We start from the raw sequence: 18,130 nt of genomic DNA, 5'->3' as shown, positions 1-18,130 counted from the left end.
ATCACTTTTTGATATCATAAAAGTCTTTATACAAATAAATATTTTCCTTTGAAAAGATATTTTATTTTTATTTATTTATTTATTTATTCATTTATTTATTTTTGGCTGTGTTGGGTCTTCGTTGCTGTGCGGGCTTTCTCTAGTTGCGGTGAGCGGGGGCTACTCTTCGTTGCAGTGCGCGGGCTTCTCATTGCAGTGGCTTCTCTTGTTGCGGAGCATGGGCTGTAGGCAGATGAGCTTCAGTAGTTGTGGCTTGTGGGCTTCAGTAGTTGTGGCTCGCAGGCTTCAGTAGTTGTGGCTCGCAGGCTCTAGAGTGCAGGCTCAGTAGTTGTAGCGCACGAGCTTAGTTGCTTCACGGCATGTGGTGTCTTCCTGGCCCAGGGCTCGAACCTGTGTTCCCTGCATTGGCAGATGGATTCTTAACCACTGAGCCACCAGCGAAGCCCAGAAAAATATTTTATAAAGTAAAATTACTAAGTGAAAGAATATGAAAGACATAATTCCTTCCCTATCAGATTTTAAACACAAGACCTGTACTGGAAAATATATATTCACTGAGAACCAAGTCCAAGGTTGTGGAAGCCGCTAGGCCTGCCCACCTGGTCAGGGCAGCAGTCAGGAGAGGTTCTGTCTGCATTAGAGACCACACCTCAGTGTTTAAAATCATAGGCTGTGAGAGTAGCAGGGGACCAGAGAGAGTATATTGTTTCATCTTTTGTTTCACTGGTTTAGAAACTCAAAGCAGAAAATACACCAAAGGAGAATTGGCTTATCATCATTAAACAATATGAATTAACAGCATAACCAGCGCTTGTTAAGAGTACATTTTTCTAATTGGGGTATAGTTGTTTTACAGGAGTACATTTAGATAAGAAGGAAACCTTATAGTTTTTGTTTGTTTGTTTGTTCTTCTCTGAGGAGGTGGTTGAGTAGCACTGGCTGAGATCTAAGCCTCAGGCTAAGTGACCTCAAAACATTCCTTCCTGGCCAGAATTAAGATTCTCAAAGGCAAGTCAAGAGATTCCTACTCGGTACATGACTTGCGTACCCCTGACATCCAATCCTGCTGAAGCAATCCTCGATTGGCTCAATTTTTAGGATTGAGAGCAATGTGTATAACCACTCTGAGTCCAACTATGTACACTTGGAACTGTAGTAGTATGTTTACTCTGAAAAGGAACAGAAGCCTTCCCCTGGGCTCATGTCACATAATCAAATTTTAAATGGGTAAACTCCATCCTAGTGGTAAGGGATAACTTTTGAAGAACAATTTCATTTGAAAACAACCGTTTAAACCTATATAGAGAAAATGTTAACAACTAATTCGTGAAGAAAATGTGAGTGAAAAGAGAAAAGTTTTTGATTGTGTGTCTTATTTTTAAATTATTCTCTTGGGTTCCCTGGCAATTAATTCTAGGAACCATTGCCGAGATGTGGTGAATGTGAGGAGATGAGTGTGGAGAATCACATTGATTCTCTCAGGCTACAAGGAAAAGTACTCAAGTGTTTTCTCTTCTTTAAATTGTTTTTATTTGAGCCTTTGTCATTTTAATCTTTCTGAAAGGAATTGACAGTCTTGTTAATATGAAAGAAAGCTGTTACCAACTTTTATTACAGATTCATCTTGATGGTGAGTTTGGAAAAAGATTTGCAGAGATTATTTTCCCATTAAGTTTAATTAAGTTACTTATACCTGTAATAAATATGTACTACAGACTTGTCATTTTGTTTTGTATTTTTCAATAATCTTTTGAGTTATAGTTGGGTAATGAAGGCAGAGACTATTACAGCAATTTGTTTTATTTTTTATTACCACAAATGTAGCTGTTTTATATATTAATAACCTTTGAATAAAATGATGAATTTTTTCCCAAAATAATTATTTTGCCTGCCATACAAATCCATTCATAATTTTTAATTTAAAAGAATTCTATATTTTCTAAATCTAGCATCCTCATTATACTATTGAATATCTTGCTTATTTTTTAGGTATTGGAAGAAATTTCATGTTACCCTGAGAATAACGATGCAAAGGAACTAAAGCGTATTTTAACACAACCTCATTTCATGGTAAGTAACAATTAAACTTCCATAGAAATAAAACCTCACTTTCAAAAGAAGTTTTTACTAATCCTTATGAAATACAGCTATCTTCATCAAATGTGCTTTTAGCCGTATAATATCAGATGGTTAAGATTACAATGCCAGATAATACCAGATGCACTAAAACTTTTTGTTGTTGTTTACTTTGTGTCATAGTTGTAAAGATGCTGTTTGCCAGCCTCATGGAGTTGGAATAAGAATTAAGTAGATGATAGGGAGGGTGGAAGGGAGGGAGACGCAAGAGGGAAGACATATGGGAACATATGTATATGTATAACTGATTCACTTTGTTATAAAGCAGAAACTAACACACCATTGTAAAGCAATTATACCCCAATAAAGATGTTAAAAAAAAAAAAAGAATTAAGTAGATGATACATCTGCTGTGCTTAGCACAGTGCCTGATATATGCTTGATGCCTAATAAATGTTAGCTAATGAATATTATTAGTTACTCCATAGTATCTGTCATGTGTAGGGCACATAGTAAGTTCTCAGTAAAACACTGAGTAGATTAGGAACTTGCCCGTTTGCAGGTAGGTTAGCCCCACCTCAACTGACTGTTCTGTGCAGTGTGTTTTCCGTAGATAGAAGCCTGTATGTTTTGGACAGACATGTCTGTCTATAAACTGATAAGTAACCTCAGCTCAATTCTGAGAATGATGTAGGACCATTTGATACCAATAGATCTTTCAGATTTGAAGTAAGCTAAATAAATTAATATACACCCAAATAAAATCCTTTTTTTAAGGTTAAGGTTTTTTTCAAAACCATTAAAGCTCAGACAGCCCCATCTCTCACAACTTACCTACCTTCAAAGCCTTGGTTTATTTTGCTTTTCTGACATCAGAGAGAAATTAATATGCTCACTGCTATTAGTAAACATTTTCAGAAATAATAAATAGTTCTTGTAATTTCTGAACACCCAGCTAGGTACTTAAAAGACATTTTCATTTACTCATCAAATATGTAAATGCCTACTATATGCCAGGCACTGTGCTGGGCACTAAGGATAGTGGTGAATAGGACAAACGAACTTCCATTCTAGGTGGGACGTGGATAGGTGAGCTAGAGACAGACAGTGAGCAAGTAAAACAAACAGTATAACTTCATATAGTGATAAGAACTATGAAAAACAAAAGGATAATGGGGCAGAGATGATAGTAAAGTGGAAGCTACTTCAGATAGTCAGGGGAAAGCCCCTCTGAGGAGCCAACATGTGGGCTGAGACTTGTTATATGAAAGAACAAACTTTCTGAATGTCCAAGCATGGGGAAGAGCAAATGCAAAGGCCCAGAGGCAGGAAAGAGTTTTGTAGGGTCAAAGTACAGAAGTAAGGCCATTGTGGCTGGGATACAGTAAACAAGGGAGAGGGTGGTACAAGAAGAGCTGGAGAGGGTGGCAGAGGCCAGACCACATAGGGCCTTCCAGACCATGGTAAGGAGTCTGGATTTTCTCCTGATTGCAGTAGGATGACACTGAGTGATTGCAAGCAGGAAAATATTGTTAGAACTGTGCTTTAGAGATTGCTGGGGTTGTTGTGTAGAGAATGGACTATAGTGGGGTTAAGAGTTTAAAAAGGGAGACCAATTAGGAGGCTGTTGTGAGGTGGTAGAGGCTTGAAGAAGGACGGGGCTGGTGGAAAATGAGCAAATTGGGATTCTACTTTAGAGATGGTTAGACATGACAGGACTTGCTGATGGCTGGGATGTGAAGTGATGTGATTAACTCCATTTTACAGTTCAGAGAGGAAGCCACACCTTAGAAAGGCAAAGAGGCTTGCTTTAGGTCACCCACCTAGTAAGTGGCCTCATTGAGGTTCAAAACCCAGATCTTACTGGCTCCAAAGCCTGTGCTCTTAAATGTGGGTTGACTTGTAATGAGTATCGATTTTCCTACAAACTTAATTTGAACTCATTGGTCATTCCCAAATAAGCATATGTTTGGATAATGTCCCATGTGGCAAATATAATTCCAAGCTATATATACTGTGTTAAACTTTTAAATGCTGGAGGTTTCTATCTTATAAGCATTTTAAGATCATGTGGACACAGTGGGGGAAGGAGAGGATGAGATGAATTGGGAGATTAGGATTGACATATATACACTACCATGCGTAAAATAGATAGCTAGTGGGAACATGCTATAAAGCCCAGGAAGTTCAGCTCCGTGCTCTGTGACGACCTAGATGGGTGGGATTGGTGGGGAGGGAGGTCCAAGAGGGAGGGGATATATGTATACATATAGCTGATTCACTTCACTGTACAGCAGAAACTAATACAACATTGGAAAGCAATTATACTCCAGTAAAAAAAAAAAAAAAATTTTTAAAGAAAGATCATGGTTTCAAAATCTGGTATTTTTAAAGAAATATTAATAGCTAAAGGAAAATATTTTAATGCTTATAATTTTTATTATACCAAGGTTTGGGAGTTATTCTTAGCATATTTATAATTTTATACTTATTTCTTCAATTATCTTTTTCTTTGCTTTCTGATCATTAAAATGAGGATTTAATATTGGATTACCTTATACTTAAAAATACAGATACTTATAAATATTTACAGTAATTAAGAGTAAAACAGTGTAGATTTAATTTTTTTAATGTGTACTCTAGAGGTCATGATAAAAAATATTATTACACTATCCTTCAGTTACTCCATTTGAAAGACTTATTTTTAAAAAAAGAACAGATCCTTTGCTTATTGCAGTTGTAAAATATAAAACATTAAGGGTAAAGACAATATAAACAGAATAGAATGTCAGTGCTTTAACTTTTTCCTTTAAAATTTTCTGTTCTAGATCCTATTTTTAAAAGCAAATTTGTATCCTACTTTCCCAAATAACAAGATGGTTAAAAATCGCCTTAGGTTGATATGAAAGCTTCATTATTAAGTGATTAATTTTATGACTTGTAATTGTAATTCAGAAGCCAGAGGAACCACTTTCAAACCTAAAATTCGTATTTTTTCCTATAAATTTTATTTTTTGGTTTTTGTTTTTTTGGCTGCATTGTGTCTTCGTTGCTGCGCACGGGCTTTCTCTAGTTGCGGCAAGCGGGGGCTACTCTTCGTTGCGGTGCAAGGGCTTCTCACTGCAGTGGCTTCTCTTGTTGCAAAGCACGGGCTCTAGGCACATGGGCTTCAGTAGCTGTAGCACGCAGGCTCAGTAGTTGTGGGGTGCAGGCTCTAGAGCTCAGGCTCAGTAGTTGTGGCGCACGGGCTTAGTTGCTCCGTGGCATGTGGGATCCTCCCGGACCAGGAATCGAACCCTTGTCCCCGACCTTGGCAGGCGGATTCTCAACCACTACACCACCAGGGAAGTCCCTTTCCTATAAATTTTAAATGAATTTTTCCCACTTTGGTCTGAAGTTCTTAGTTGTCTTGTCCACGTCCTTTTTACATACATATGGAAGTATTTCCTATTACTTCCATATGTAATATGTAATGATTCTTCTTATATAATTAAAAATAATAGCTGTTTCAGCTTAGTAACAATTGCTGAATCATACCTCATGACATACTTGAAGAAAAATATTCAAACTCTGATTTCCTTATTTTTTATTTGGCATACTCTTTTAATGGCCTTTTTTTTAACAATCTGTAAGTGACCCCTTTTTTTCTGTTTGCATATGCATTGGATTAAGTTTCATTTTGTGGTAGCAGTCTTTTCCAGTGGCAAATAGCGGTTAATATCAAGTATGACCTCATTTGGTGATAAAATTTAAGGATTTGTCTCTTAAAGTTCAATTTTGGTGTTATTTTTGTGATTGTGGGCTTATCCTTCCTTATAAATAATACATTAAATACAAGTGTTTGCTTATATAATTTAAAAGGATGGATAGAAATCATTTGCAAAAAGCAGTACAAACACTTTCTCCAACCCATGTAACTGGCATTATCCTAATGAAGCTTGGTTCTCTGTTTACCTGGGTATATATCCTCCAGTCATACAAAGCATGTTTTTTTTAAAATTGTTTTAAAATTCACTGTTTATAGAAGACACATCTATAATTAATACAATGAACCTAATTTTAACAGATGAAGTTTTTCAGTTTGTCTATTATTGATTTTTACTTTCTGCCCTAAATCTTAGTCTCTTAAGTGGCTACAGTTAAACAGGAAAAAGAGGGATTTCCCCACATACCATAACCACCACCACTTTGGCCTGGGGTACTAGTGCAGGGTGTAGTCAGGGCACTGGTCAGGAAGCCAAGGTCCCCAGGACCATTGTGGAGCCCTGCTTTCAAGCTGTGCTGCTTAGTGCCCTTCAGTGCCCCTCATCTAGACCCCAGTTTAGACCAGCCCTCTGAGATCTTGGAAACATCCGGCATTTCCATTACAAATTCAAAACATTGTAAAGCAACTATACTCCAATAAAGATGCTTTTAAAAAAATGGGTATATTACTCCAAGCATATGCTCTATTGATGTCTGATCAACATCACTTCTTTATGATTTTACCACATTGTTACCTTATTTTTGCGTCGTATGCGTACCTTTAAAGTACCTAAAATAGCTAAGTCATGACTTTGGTAAATCTTTTAATTAAATAACTTAATTTGAGATGCTACAAGCTATACTTTTAAGGTGATTTTAATTATGTTTCATTATCTCTAGATATTTCATTACCAGACAGATCACAGATTAAAATAAAACTGAATTTATAGTTAGTACTGTAACTATAAGAAAATATAAGAAAATATAATGCATAAAGCACCAAACATACTGATACTTAGCTGTAAAATTCTCTTTGAAGTAGAAATGTTCAAATATTCATGCTTATTAAAAACTTTCTTATGATGGCAGAAAATATACAGTAAATGGAAGAATAGCCTCTTTTAGGGAAACAAGGGATATTTATTACCCAGTTTCACGAAGATGACATATGGAGATCTCAATACAAAGAAATCACTTTTTCTTTGTTAATGGGCTTTGCAAAAAGAAGTCATAATAATAACTGTCAACTTACTTTTTATTTATTCAAGTGCTCCAAAAAGTAGAAATGAACAAAAACATTAAATAGGTTTAGATTTTAAGCTCCATATCATGTGATATTTTGGGAAATTACATTTCTTCAGGTACATTTGTGTGTGTTTTTATTTCTTTTACTGAGATGTATGTTATAAATTACCCTTTGCGTTATATAGCAGAGTTATTGTTAATACCATTGATGAAAGACGTTTGTTTGCTCAATGCACCAATTATTGCACTGTTTCTTTTTAAATTTGTTTCCATTTTAAGCCCCAGCACAAATTTGCCAGCTCTATGTACAAATGATTCTTTCTGCTAAATTATTTGAAATTGCATTATGTCAGACTTTAATTGAACAAGCTAGTTGGGCACTTTTTCATAGCATCAAACACCTCTTACCCAGATAGTCAACAAACACATCCATTCATTGATTAGCTCACTCATTCTTTCATTTGTTCCTTCATTTTTAAAAATCCATCTATCATGATTATTTATCACAAAGAAATTATGGCATGGCTATATCTAGGTGTAATGTGCTTTGAGTTCTCTTTAGATGAGAGATACCTTTGAGAGGCAAAGAATAATTTTATATATGTTTATATAATAGACTTCTGCTGGAATAGTTCTATTATTAATATTTTATTTCCTTTGTAAAATATCAGGCCTTACTTCAGACTCACGATGTAGTGGCACATGAAGTTTACAGTGATGAAGCATTGAGGGTTACACCTCCTCCCACTTCTCCCTATTTAAATGGTGATTCTCCAGAAAGCGCAAATGGAGACATGGATATGGAGAACGTGACCAGAGTTCGCCTGGTCCAGTTCCAAAAGAACACAGATGAACCAATGGTAAGTAGGAAAAGAAAGTTTTCTGTGTTCTCATAAAATCCCAGCATGAGTTATAGCAGCTACCTTCCACCTATACTACTAGGAGGTGGGGAGGAAAGGAGGGCATGGATAGTTTTAAAGAAACCAGTTTCCAGATCCTAAATAAGCCACCACCATACCCCTCCACCCCCACCTAAAATTATTCTGCCTGACACCATGCCTAAGGTATGTTGGCTTTCCTTCCCACCTCTCCTTTCACAGTTGCTCTTCAACAACAACAAAAAAGGACAGACCTGATATATTAGTCTAGAGTGTAAAAACCTCTGGGGCAGCAAAGAAAGGTACAGTTTGAAATATTGGAATTGGTGTTGAAAAAGTGAACGTCTAAAATTCCTTTTACAAGTCTAGTGGTTTCCAGATCTTTTGCCTTCAACAAAATTAGAGGAAGACTAATTCGGAAGACATTCAAAGAATTGAGTGCCATTGCTAAAATAAAATTCCTTCCATTCATGTCTACCTATTTGATGTGAATTTGTTTTCTCAGTACTTAGGTGTAGCATTGGAATAGAATGATGCTGAACCCTGCCTCATTCTCATAGAATCTTCATAGGTTGGGAAGATCAAGGAGAGGCTCCTTGATGTTAACTGAACAGAGGGGGCAGGGAGAGTAGAGACCATCCAGGCAAACCAAGTAGCATATGCAGAAACCTGCTAGTGAAAAGGCTCTTAGCATAGTTTTTAAAATGGAAGGAAGGCACCACAGCTGGACTGTAGAAAACAAGGTGTACGGCAGGAACAGGACCTCACAAGTGTTGATTCTGTTTTTTGTCTTAAAAACAGTGGGAGGCTATTGAAGAGTTTCAAGCAGGGAGATAAGATCAGATTTTCATTTTAGAAATAATTACTCTGGAGAATGGATTAGAGGGGGGGACAAGAGTGGATATAGGGAGACCAGTTAAGAGACTGTTATTACAGTAATACGGGGAGAGATGATGGAACTCAACTAGAGGGATGGATGTCAAATGGAAAGAAGTGAATAGATTTAACAAAAGACCTTGATAATGGATTGACATTGGGGACTGAGGGAGAAGCAAGTATTGAGGATGACCCTAAGCTTTAGGCTTTTCACAGCCAGATGGACAATGATGCTGCCTACTGAGACAGGGGATATTGGGAAAGTCCCAAGTTTTAGGAGAAATCATTTCTTTAGGGAAAAGGAAAACATTCAAACGTATGCATTCATATGTTTTCCTCAGAGCATAGAAAAGGGATATTGGGATATAGGAAAACAAATTACTTAAGGAAGTTGCCCAGTTGCTTTCCAAGTTATAGGAAGAGTTACAGAGCAGTGATCCTATGATTGCAATTTCCAGAAAGCCCTCAACTCTAGACATTCGGGTTGTAATTCTCATTTACTGTTCTTTGCCAGTTATACTATATTATCTCAGGACTTACAGCAGACAGGGGACATGCAAATCACCTCACCAATCTGGTGCTCTCCAAGCAACTCTTTGACTTAAAGGAGTGCGGGCAGTAGCAACTTTTGGGTACCTCGGGCAAATCACTTCATGTCAGTGGGCCTCGTTTTGATCATACTTTGCTTAGCAAGTATTACCAAAAGTGTGCTTGACTACACGATCTCCAAAATCCCACCCAGCTCTGAAAGTCTAATATTCCCCTCATTCATTTTATATATATATATTTTTGGCGTTACGCGGGCCCCTCACTGCCGTGGCCCCTCCCGTTGCGGAGCACAGACTCCGGACGCACAGGCTCAGCGGCCATGGCCCACGAGACCAGCCGCTCCGCGGCATGTGGGATCCTCCTGGACCGGGGCACGAACCCGTGTGCCCTGCATCGGCAGGCGGACTCCCAACCACTGCGCCACCAGGGAAGCCCCATTTTATATATTCATTCACTCATTTAGCAAATTTTTTTAAGTGCCTATACTATGTGCAGATCACTGTACGCCAATGATGTAGTGGCAGATAAGACATGGCCCCTTCCTGGAACTCAGTTTCCACAAGGCTACCTACTTTTTTTTTTTTTGGAGTGGGGGCCACGCTGTGGGGCATGCGGGATCTTAGTTCCCCGACCAGCGATCGAACGTGTGCCCCCTGCACTGGAGGTGTGGAGTCTTAACCATTGGACCACCAGGGAATACCTACATTAAACAAGTAAATATGCACTTTAGCACAGTTTGTTTAATGGGTGCAGTTATGACAGAGCTATAGCGGAGAGAAGGCTGCATCAGAGAAGCAGGAGGAGGGGTGATGTTCAGCCAATCAGAGCAGACAGGAAAGTGGAAGTGACCACAAGAAGGAGGCCCAGAAATGTCTTGTGATAGTCATATTCTAAAGCAATCCAATGACAGTTGCTTGATCTTCTGTATGGTTAACTACATAGAAACATAGACTGAGTAAAAGCGTAAAACTGCACCCCTGAGTTACATTTTTCAGAAAGCACAAAATGGCCTTGACTCTTCCCTAAAAGTCTCCTTAAAGAAGCCCTCCTGTCCTCCATCTTCTGTGATCCTAGTGAAGGTGTGTATTTCTTCTTTTAATTGGTTGCCATAAAAACAGAAATTATTTTTATGTGAAATATATTTTCAATAATATAGTTTTCTATTACATTTAATACAGCTTCATTTGCTTGCTTATTTGTCCTGTTAAAAACATTATATTACCGTGCAGGATATACCTGTATGATCTCTTTTGCTTTTTGGACCTTCTACAATGTATCCAACTATGTATGCTGGGTCCATCTCCCAAGGGTGTTATACTCCCATTACACCCTTGTTTTCCCATTTTTAACATCTCACTTACAATTATTTCTCTTGATTGGTACTCCCATAGTTGCAGGTGTTAAAGACCAAACTTAAAATAGCTTAGACAACAGGGGAGAGGCTTATGTAAACAAGGAAAGCCAGGAGTTTACCCCAAGCTGGGGTAGGTTCAGCAGTAACTGGGCCAAATCCTTTCCCTGGAATTTGGGAACTTATGAACAGAGAAAACATGAATCAATTCCTCTCTGCAGAGAAATGTTTGAAGTAGACAAAATAATAAATATTAACTCCAGTTGGTTTGAGGTGAACTTTCCCTAGCCATGAGAGACCCTGTCTATCTCATTCACTACTGTGTCTAGCAGAGTGTCTGCCATATAACAGGTTCACAGTAATATTGGTTGAATGAATACATTAATTTATTAATTTCAAGGATGGAACCCCCATCATACTATCATTTCCCTTCTGAAATTAGATTTGACTTACACATTAATTTACAACATTTTTCCAGGAACACCTTCTCTTGGTAACCATAGATGCTGATTGAATGTACAAGTTGGAAATGATACTTGAACAATACAGTTGAATGTGGGACTAGAAACATTTGATAAACCAGTTTTTTAAATTGCTTGCCTACCACATCTAAGAACCACAAAATAGGAACCATGCAAAGTTATATTTTATAGAACTGTACAAATTCAGATAGGGTCTAGATTATAACGTCTCAAATATTTTCATGGAACTTTCTAACAGAATGTTATTTCCCAATGAAGAAGATAAGACAGAGTCCCCCTACTCCTAATCATCTCAAATTTAAGACCATTTTTCAGCAAGGGAGCTTGTTAAAAATACAGATCTGGGCTCTATTCCACACTTCCTGAATCTAAATCCAAAGAGTGAGTTTAAAACTCAATATTGGACTTCCCTTGTGGCACAGTGGGAAGAATCTGCCTGCCACTGCAGGGGACATGGGTTCAAGCCCTGGTCTGGGAAGAGCCCACATGCCACGGAGCAACTAAGCCCATGTGCCGCAACTACTGAGCCTGTGCTCTAGAGCCTGCGAGCCACAACCACTGAGCCCGCATGCCACAACTGCTGAAGCCCGTGTGCCTAGAGCCCATGCTCCTAGAGCCCATGCTCCACAACAAGAGAAGCCACCTCAATGAGAAGCACGTGCACCACAACAAAGAGTAGCCCCCGCTTGCAGCAACTAGAGAAAGCCCACGTGCAGCAACAAAGATCCAATGTAGCCAAAAATAAATAAATAAAATATAAAATAAATAAATAAAGTTAATATTATTTAAAAGGTCCCCATGTGACTCTTAGAATCAACCAAGTCTAGTACAAAAATATGTTTATGAAAGCTTCTCATATAATGGTGAATAATTGGAAAGTAAAAGTAATCTATTCCATAGAATAGTATTCTGGCATTAAGTATATAGAGCTTCCACTTCCAACCAAGGTGGAGTAACAGGAACAGATTTACCCTCTCACCTGAAACAACCAAAACAAATTTTAAACACACAAAATGAAGTAACAGTTTTCAAGACATTGGACATCAGGCAGCAAAGGACGGTGATTCCTAAGAAACAGTAAGCAAATAAGGTGAGCACTGTGATTGCCCCACCTTACTGACATGCGAGAGTTTCCAAGTCACAACACAGTGAGGGGGAACTGAGGCAGAGCAGGCAGACTCCCTGAAGAGACAGAGCTGAGGGCCTGGGAAGACCAAAGAACTAAAGTTCATAGGACAGAGTACTGAAGAGGAGAGAGCTGCACAAAGAGAGAACCCTAGAGATCTATAGAGGGTCCCCCTCAGGTATTCATCTGAATAATGATCAGCACATTTATGAAAGGAACCTACCCGGAGCCAAGGAAAGACCATCCAAAAGGATGAGAGGGAACAGTGCCCAACACTCACTGCCTGTTCCCACCACCCAGACTAGAAAAACCAATTCAAGGGGCATTGAGTAGAGTGCTTAGGAAGGTCTTGCCTCAGTAATGAGGAATAAGTAGCCCTAGATAGAGAATTGCCCCAGACCTGCCTTAACAAATCATGAAAGCAAGACCCAAAGGATCAAACTATTTCCAAGTAACTGAACTACATCCCAGGACAAAGCTTAAGAATATTTACAAGAAAAAAATCTAGGGATTCGCCGGTGGCACAGTGGTTGAGAGTCCGCCTGCCGATGCAGGGGCCACGGGTTTGTGCCCCGGTCCAGGAAGATCCCACATGCCATGGAGCAGCTGGACCCGTGAGCCATGGCCACTGAGCCTGCATGTCCAGAGCCTGTGCTCCGCAACAGGAGAGGCCACAGCAGTGAGAGGCCCACGTACTGCAAAAAAAAAAAAAAAAAAAAAATCTAGCATGCAATAAGATAAAATTCACAATGTCTGCAATCTAATCAAACATTGCTAAGCATGTAAAGAGGCAGGAAAATGTGACCTATAATGTGGAGAATAATCAATCAAAACGGACATGCAACTGACAAAGATATTAGAATTAGCAGAAAAATTGCACTATGGGATAAATGGCAGATTAAACATTTCAGAAGAATAGATTAGTGAACTCAAAGGACATAGCAATAGAAACTATCCAAAACAAAACACAGAAAGAAAAAGAATTTTAAGAAATGAAAAGAATATTACTGAGCTATGGGACAACTTCAAGCAGCCTAATATTTGGTTACTTGGAGTCTATGAAGGAGAAGACAGTGAAGAAGAAACAGGAAATATATTTGAAGAAATAATGACTGAAAACATTCCAAACTTGATGAAAACTATAAATCCACAGATGCAAGAATCACAATGAACCCCAAGCACAAGAAACATGAGGAAAACAATACCAAGGTACCTCATAATCAAACTGCTTAGAACCTATGATAAATAGGTCTTAAAAACAGAGATAAAAAAGAAATGTTGCATACAGGGGAACAAAGATAAGAATGATATCAGATTTCTTATGAGAAACAGTACAATTAAGAAGAACAATGGGGGCTTCCCTGGTGGCGCAGTGGTTGAGAGTCCGCCTGCTGATGCAGGGGACGTGGATTTGTGCCCCAGTCCGGGAAGATCCCACATGCCACGGAGCGGCTGGGCCCATGAGCCATGGCCACTGAGCCTGCGCATCTGGAGCCTGTGCTCCGCAACGGGAGAGGCCATAACAGTAAGAGGCCCACATACCACAAAAAAAAAAAAAAAAAAAAGAAGAAGAAGAAGAACAATGACTTAAAGTACTGAAAGGGAAAAAAAAAACCTCTCAGGTTAGAATTCTAAACCCAGCAAAGGTATCTATCAAAAAATAAAGGTAAAATAAAAACATTTTCAGACATATCAAAACTGAAATAATTCAGTAGACTTACAGTATATGAAATGTTAAAGGACATCCTTATCATTTAAATCTCTCTCAAAGATAAATGGAAGTCTAAACAAAAATAATAGCAATGTGTTTGGGTTTTTTGTTTGTTTGTTTGTTTTGTGGTACGCGGGCCTCTCACTGTTGTGGCCTCTCCCGCTGCAGAGCACAGGCTCCGGATACGCAGGCTCAGAGTCCATGGCTCATGGGTCCAGCCGCTCCGTGGCATCTTCCCGGACCGGGGCACGAACCCATGGCCCCTGCATCGGCAGGCGGACTCTCAACCACTGTGCCACCAGGGAAGCCCTGTTTGGGGTTTTTTAACATGTAAAAGTAAAATGTATGACAGCACAAAGGTCAGGAGGAAGGAAGTGGAAGAATAATGTTATAAGGTTCTTATACTGTACATGACATGGTATAATATCACTTGAAGGTAGACTGATAAGTTAAAGATGTATGCTATAAACCCTAAAGCAACCACTAAAACAACAAAACAATTACAGCTAATAAGAAAACAGGAGAGAAAAATAGTATGAAAATAAATCCAAAAGAAGGCAGGAAAAGGGGAACATAGGACAGATGGGACAAGTAGAAATCAAATAGCAAGAAGATATATTTATACCTGACTGTATCAGTAATCACATTAAATGTAAATAGTCTAAATTCCCCAAATTAAAAAGCAGAGGTTGTCAGGTTGGTGTGTGGGGAGGAAGCAAAACTGAATTATATACTGCCTGCAAGAAATGCTTTATACATGAAGACAAATCTTTTCAAAGGAAAAGGATGGAAAAAGGTATACTATGATGATGACATTAATCAAAAGGAAGCTGGAGTGACTCTATTAATATCAAAGTATATTCTCAGACCACAATGGAATTAAATTAGAAATGAATAACAGAAAGATGTCTGGGAAAATCCCCAAGCACTTGAAAACTAAATTATCCAATTCTAAATAACCCATGGATGAAAGAAGAAATCAAAAGGGAAATTTTTAAGTATTTTGAAGTGAATGAAAATGAAACCACAACATACCAGAACTTGTGGGATACTGCTAAAGCAGTACTTAGGGAGAAATGTGTAGCACTAAACACCAATGTTAAAAAGAAGAAATAAAACAATGACCTCAGCTTCTACCTTAAGAAAGTAGAACAAAAAGAGCAAATTAAACCCAAAGTGGGTAAAAGGAAAGAAATAATAAAGATCAAAGTGGAAATCAATGAAATAGAAAATAAAAACAATAGAAAAATCAATAAAACTTTTCCTTTGACAAGATCAGATCAGTCAAGGAAAAATAAGACACTAATTACCTGTATCATTCATAAGAGAAGTGACATTACTACAGATTCTACAGATACAAAAAGAATAATAAGGAAATATGGTAAACAACTTTATGTCAATAAATTCAACAACCTAAATGAAATAGACAAATTCACTGGGAGACAGAAACTACCGAAGCTCACTTAAAAAGGAATAAACTGAATTGCCCTATACTATTTAAAAATTGAATTTAGGTTAAAAAAAAATTCCTCAAAGAAAACTCCAGGCCAAGATGGCTTTAGTGGTAAATTCTACCAAACATGTAATAAACAGTACTAATTTGTATACAAACTCTTCCCAAAACATTGAAAAGGAAGGAATTCTTCCCAACTTACTATTTTTGATGAGAAGGAGAAGGAGGAAGAGGCAGCTAGCATTACCCTGATACCCAAAACAGATATTTTGCAAGAAAAGAAAACTGCAGACCAGTAACCCTTGTGAGTATAGATGCAAAAATTCTAAACAAATGCATATCTTAGAAAAGGAAAAATACATCATGGCCAAGTGGAGACTAATCCATTAATACAGCTTTATTTATAAGAGACAAAAGCTAGAAGCAATTCAGTGGATGAATGGATAAACAAAATGGTATATCCATACAGTGGAATATTCAGCAAGAACAAAGAATGAACTAATGATACATGCAATGATGTAGTTGAATTTCACATTGTGAGTGTAAAAAAAGCAACATAAAAGAGTTCATACTGTATGAGTTCATTTATAGAAAGTGAAAACTAATCTATAGCCAGTGAAAACATATCAGTGGTTGCTTAGGGATGTTGAGGTGGGGGAGCAGGGCATGGAGGGGTGTAAGTAGATTACCAGTGGGCATGAGAAAACTTTTGGGAGTGATGGATATATTCATTATCCTGATTGTGGTGATGGTTTCACACATGTATACATATATCAAACTTGTCAAATTGTACACTTTACATAAGCATATGTCAATTATACATTGATAAAAAAGTTTTAAATTATTAGCAACATGGAAAATAATTATAGGATTAAAAAGCATTATACAAAATGTATGTGTACTATTATTACACTAATCAAAATATCAAAATTAATATCTCTGTCGTGGCATAATAGAGTTTTCTCCTTCATTTTCCGTATTTTCTTTAATGTTTTCCTAACTTTTGTAATTAAGGTTATCTACAGCAAAATCACAAATATAAAAAGTGCCCTCTTATAGTAATTCTGTTTTTCCTTAACTTTTTACAGGGAATCACTTTAAAAATGAATGAGCTAAATCACTGTATTGTTGCAAGAATCATGCATGGGGGCATGATTCATAGGCAAGGTAAGTTCCATATATAATTCTTTCTTTCCTTCCTTAATTTTTTTCCTGTAGCCTAGTGTTTTATGATCCATATAAATGATCAGTTTCATTTATGTTTTATATAAATGATTTATTTAAGTTATCTGTCTTTGGTTTTAATCACTGTTGGCCTCCATTCACTTTTATTCATCTCCACATGCTCCAATCTGTAGATACTCAAGGGAGGGTATATTATAGTTTTGTTGCAGGAGCATCTCTGAGTCACTCTTTAGATCCTGACTTATTAGAGGCCATTGGAGATAAAGTATTATCATATCAGGCCTCAGGATATGTGGAAGACATCTGTACTGGGATACAAGATGGATAGATATTTGCAAAGTTAAATGACAGTTGAAGAATTGCTCTCTCATTCATTCAGGAATGAGATATACTATTTATAAATTAGGAAATTAGAATTTGATAAATAACAATATAAAATTTAAATGGTAAAATAAGAGATATCAAATCTGTGATTAACTTCTTAATACCTGCTACAATAAGTGCAGTCATTCTGAGAAGGGACCAAAGTAGACAAAGAATGATTTTTTTGAGAAAGTGGAACTATTGTTAACCCTCAGGTGGATGGGATTTAGACATGTAGGTTTAGGCTCCTCTTTGAAAGGACTGTTATATGCATTAGTATTTAGAGCCTGATCCAAAAATGATTCTCCCGTCCAAAAATTAGACTTCCTTTCTTTGAGATCGTGTTATTTTTGTACTTAACACCTCTTTCCTTAACCCTGGAGAGCAAGAGGTAACACCATAAGCCTTTTAGTGCCTTCTTGTCCTCTTTAGAGATGACTGCTCTGTCTGGCATTACTGCTGCCTTCAGAGGAATCTGTAGGTTTCATGAGTGGATAGCACTCACACAGGAGAACGTTTGGTTTTAAATTCCTGTATGAATTTTTTGTTTATTATTTTTAATAACTTGCTATAAATTCAGTAAAGTCACAACACCATTATTTCTTTAATCTCTTTTTCTTATATTACCGTACTGGCAAAAACTTGCTGTCTTTAATAGAAGTGGTATAGTGAACATCCTTGTCCTATTCTTGTTTTTAAAAGGTAGCTTTCCAATGTTTCCCCATGAAGAAGAATATTTACTATAGATTTTTAGTAGATACCTTTTATTAGGGCTGAAGAAGTTTTCTTATATTTAGTTGCTGGACATTTTAATCATGATTGGGTTTTGAATTTTATCAAATGCTTCTTCTGCATCTGCTGAGATGATTTATTTTCTTTTTACCTATTAATGTGGTGAATGACTTTTAAAGACATCCTAATGATAACCACCCCCCTTCTGGCATTTTTCAGATAAACCCAACTTAGTCATTGTGTATTATCTTTTGGTATGTACTGCTTGATTCTATGTGCTATTATTTTGTTTAAGATTTTTGTGGTTGCAATTAGGAATGAGACTGGCCTGTAGTTAATTTTCCTTCCTGTGTCTCTCT

The 18,130-nt window shown here is 37.5% G+C and overlaps 1 protein-coding gene across 6 annotated transcripts in view; it reads left to right on the top strand.

The window, feature by feature from the left end:
* Window positions 1–18,130, top strand: part of CASK (calcium/calmodulin dependent serine protein kinase) — a 385,576-nt gene that overhangs the window by 318,123 nt on the left and 49,323 nt on the right. For all 6 annotated transcript variants that reach the window (XM_082681940.1, XM_082681938.1, XM_082681939.1 and 3 more), the window contains 3 exons: window positions 1,990–2,070; window positions 7,737–7,925; window positions 16,580–16,658. In XM_082681940.1, the coding sequence (XP_082538066.1) occupies window positions 1,990–2,070; window positions 7,737–7,925; window positions 16,580–16,658 (349 nt within the window). The remainder of the gene's footprint in view (window positions 1–1,989; window positions 2,071–7,736; window positions 7,926–16,579; window positions 16,659–18,130) is intronic.

This window comes from Grampus griseus (assembly GCF_964374135.1).
Source record: "Grampus griseus genome assembly, chromosome: X".
In the NCBI taxonomy this organism is placed as follows: Eukaryota; Metazoa; Chordata; class Mammalia; order Artiodactyla; family Delphinidae; genus Grampus; species Grampus griseus.
Note: the sequence above shows the minus strand (reverse complement) of the source record. Positions and strands in the feature narration are given on the sequence as shown.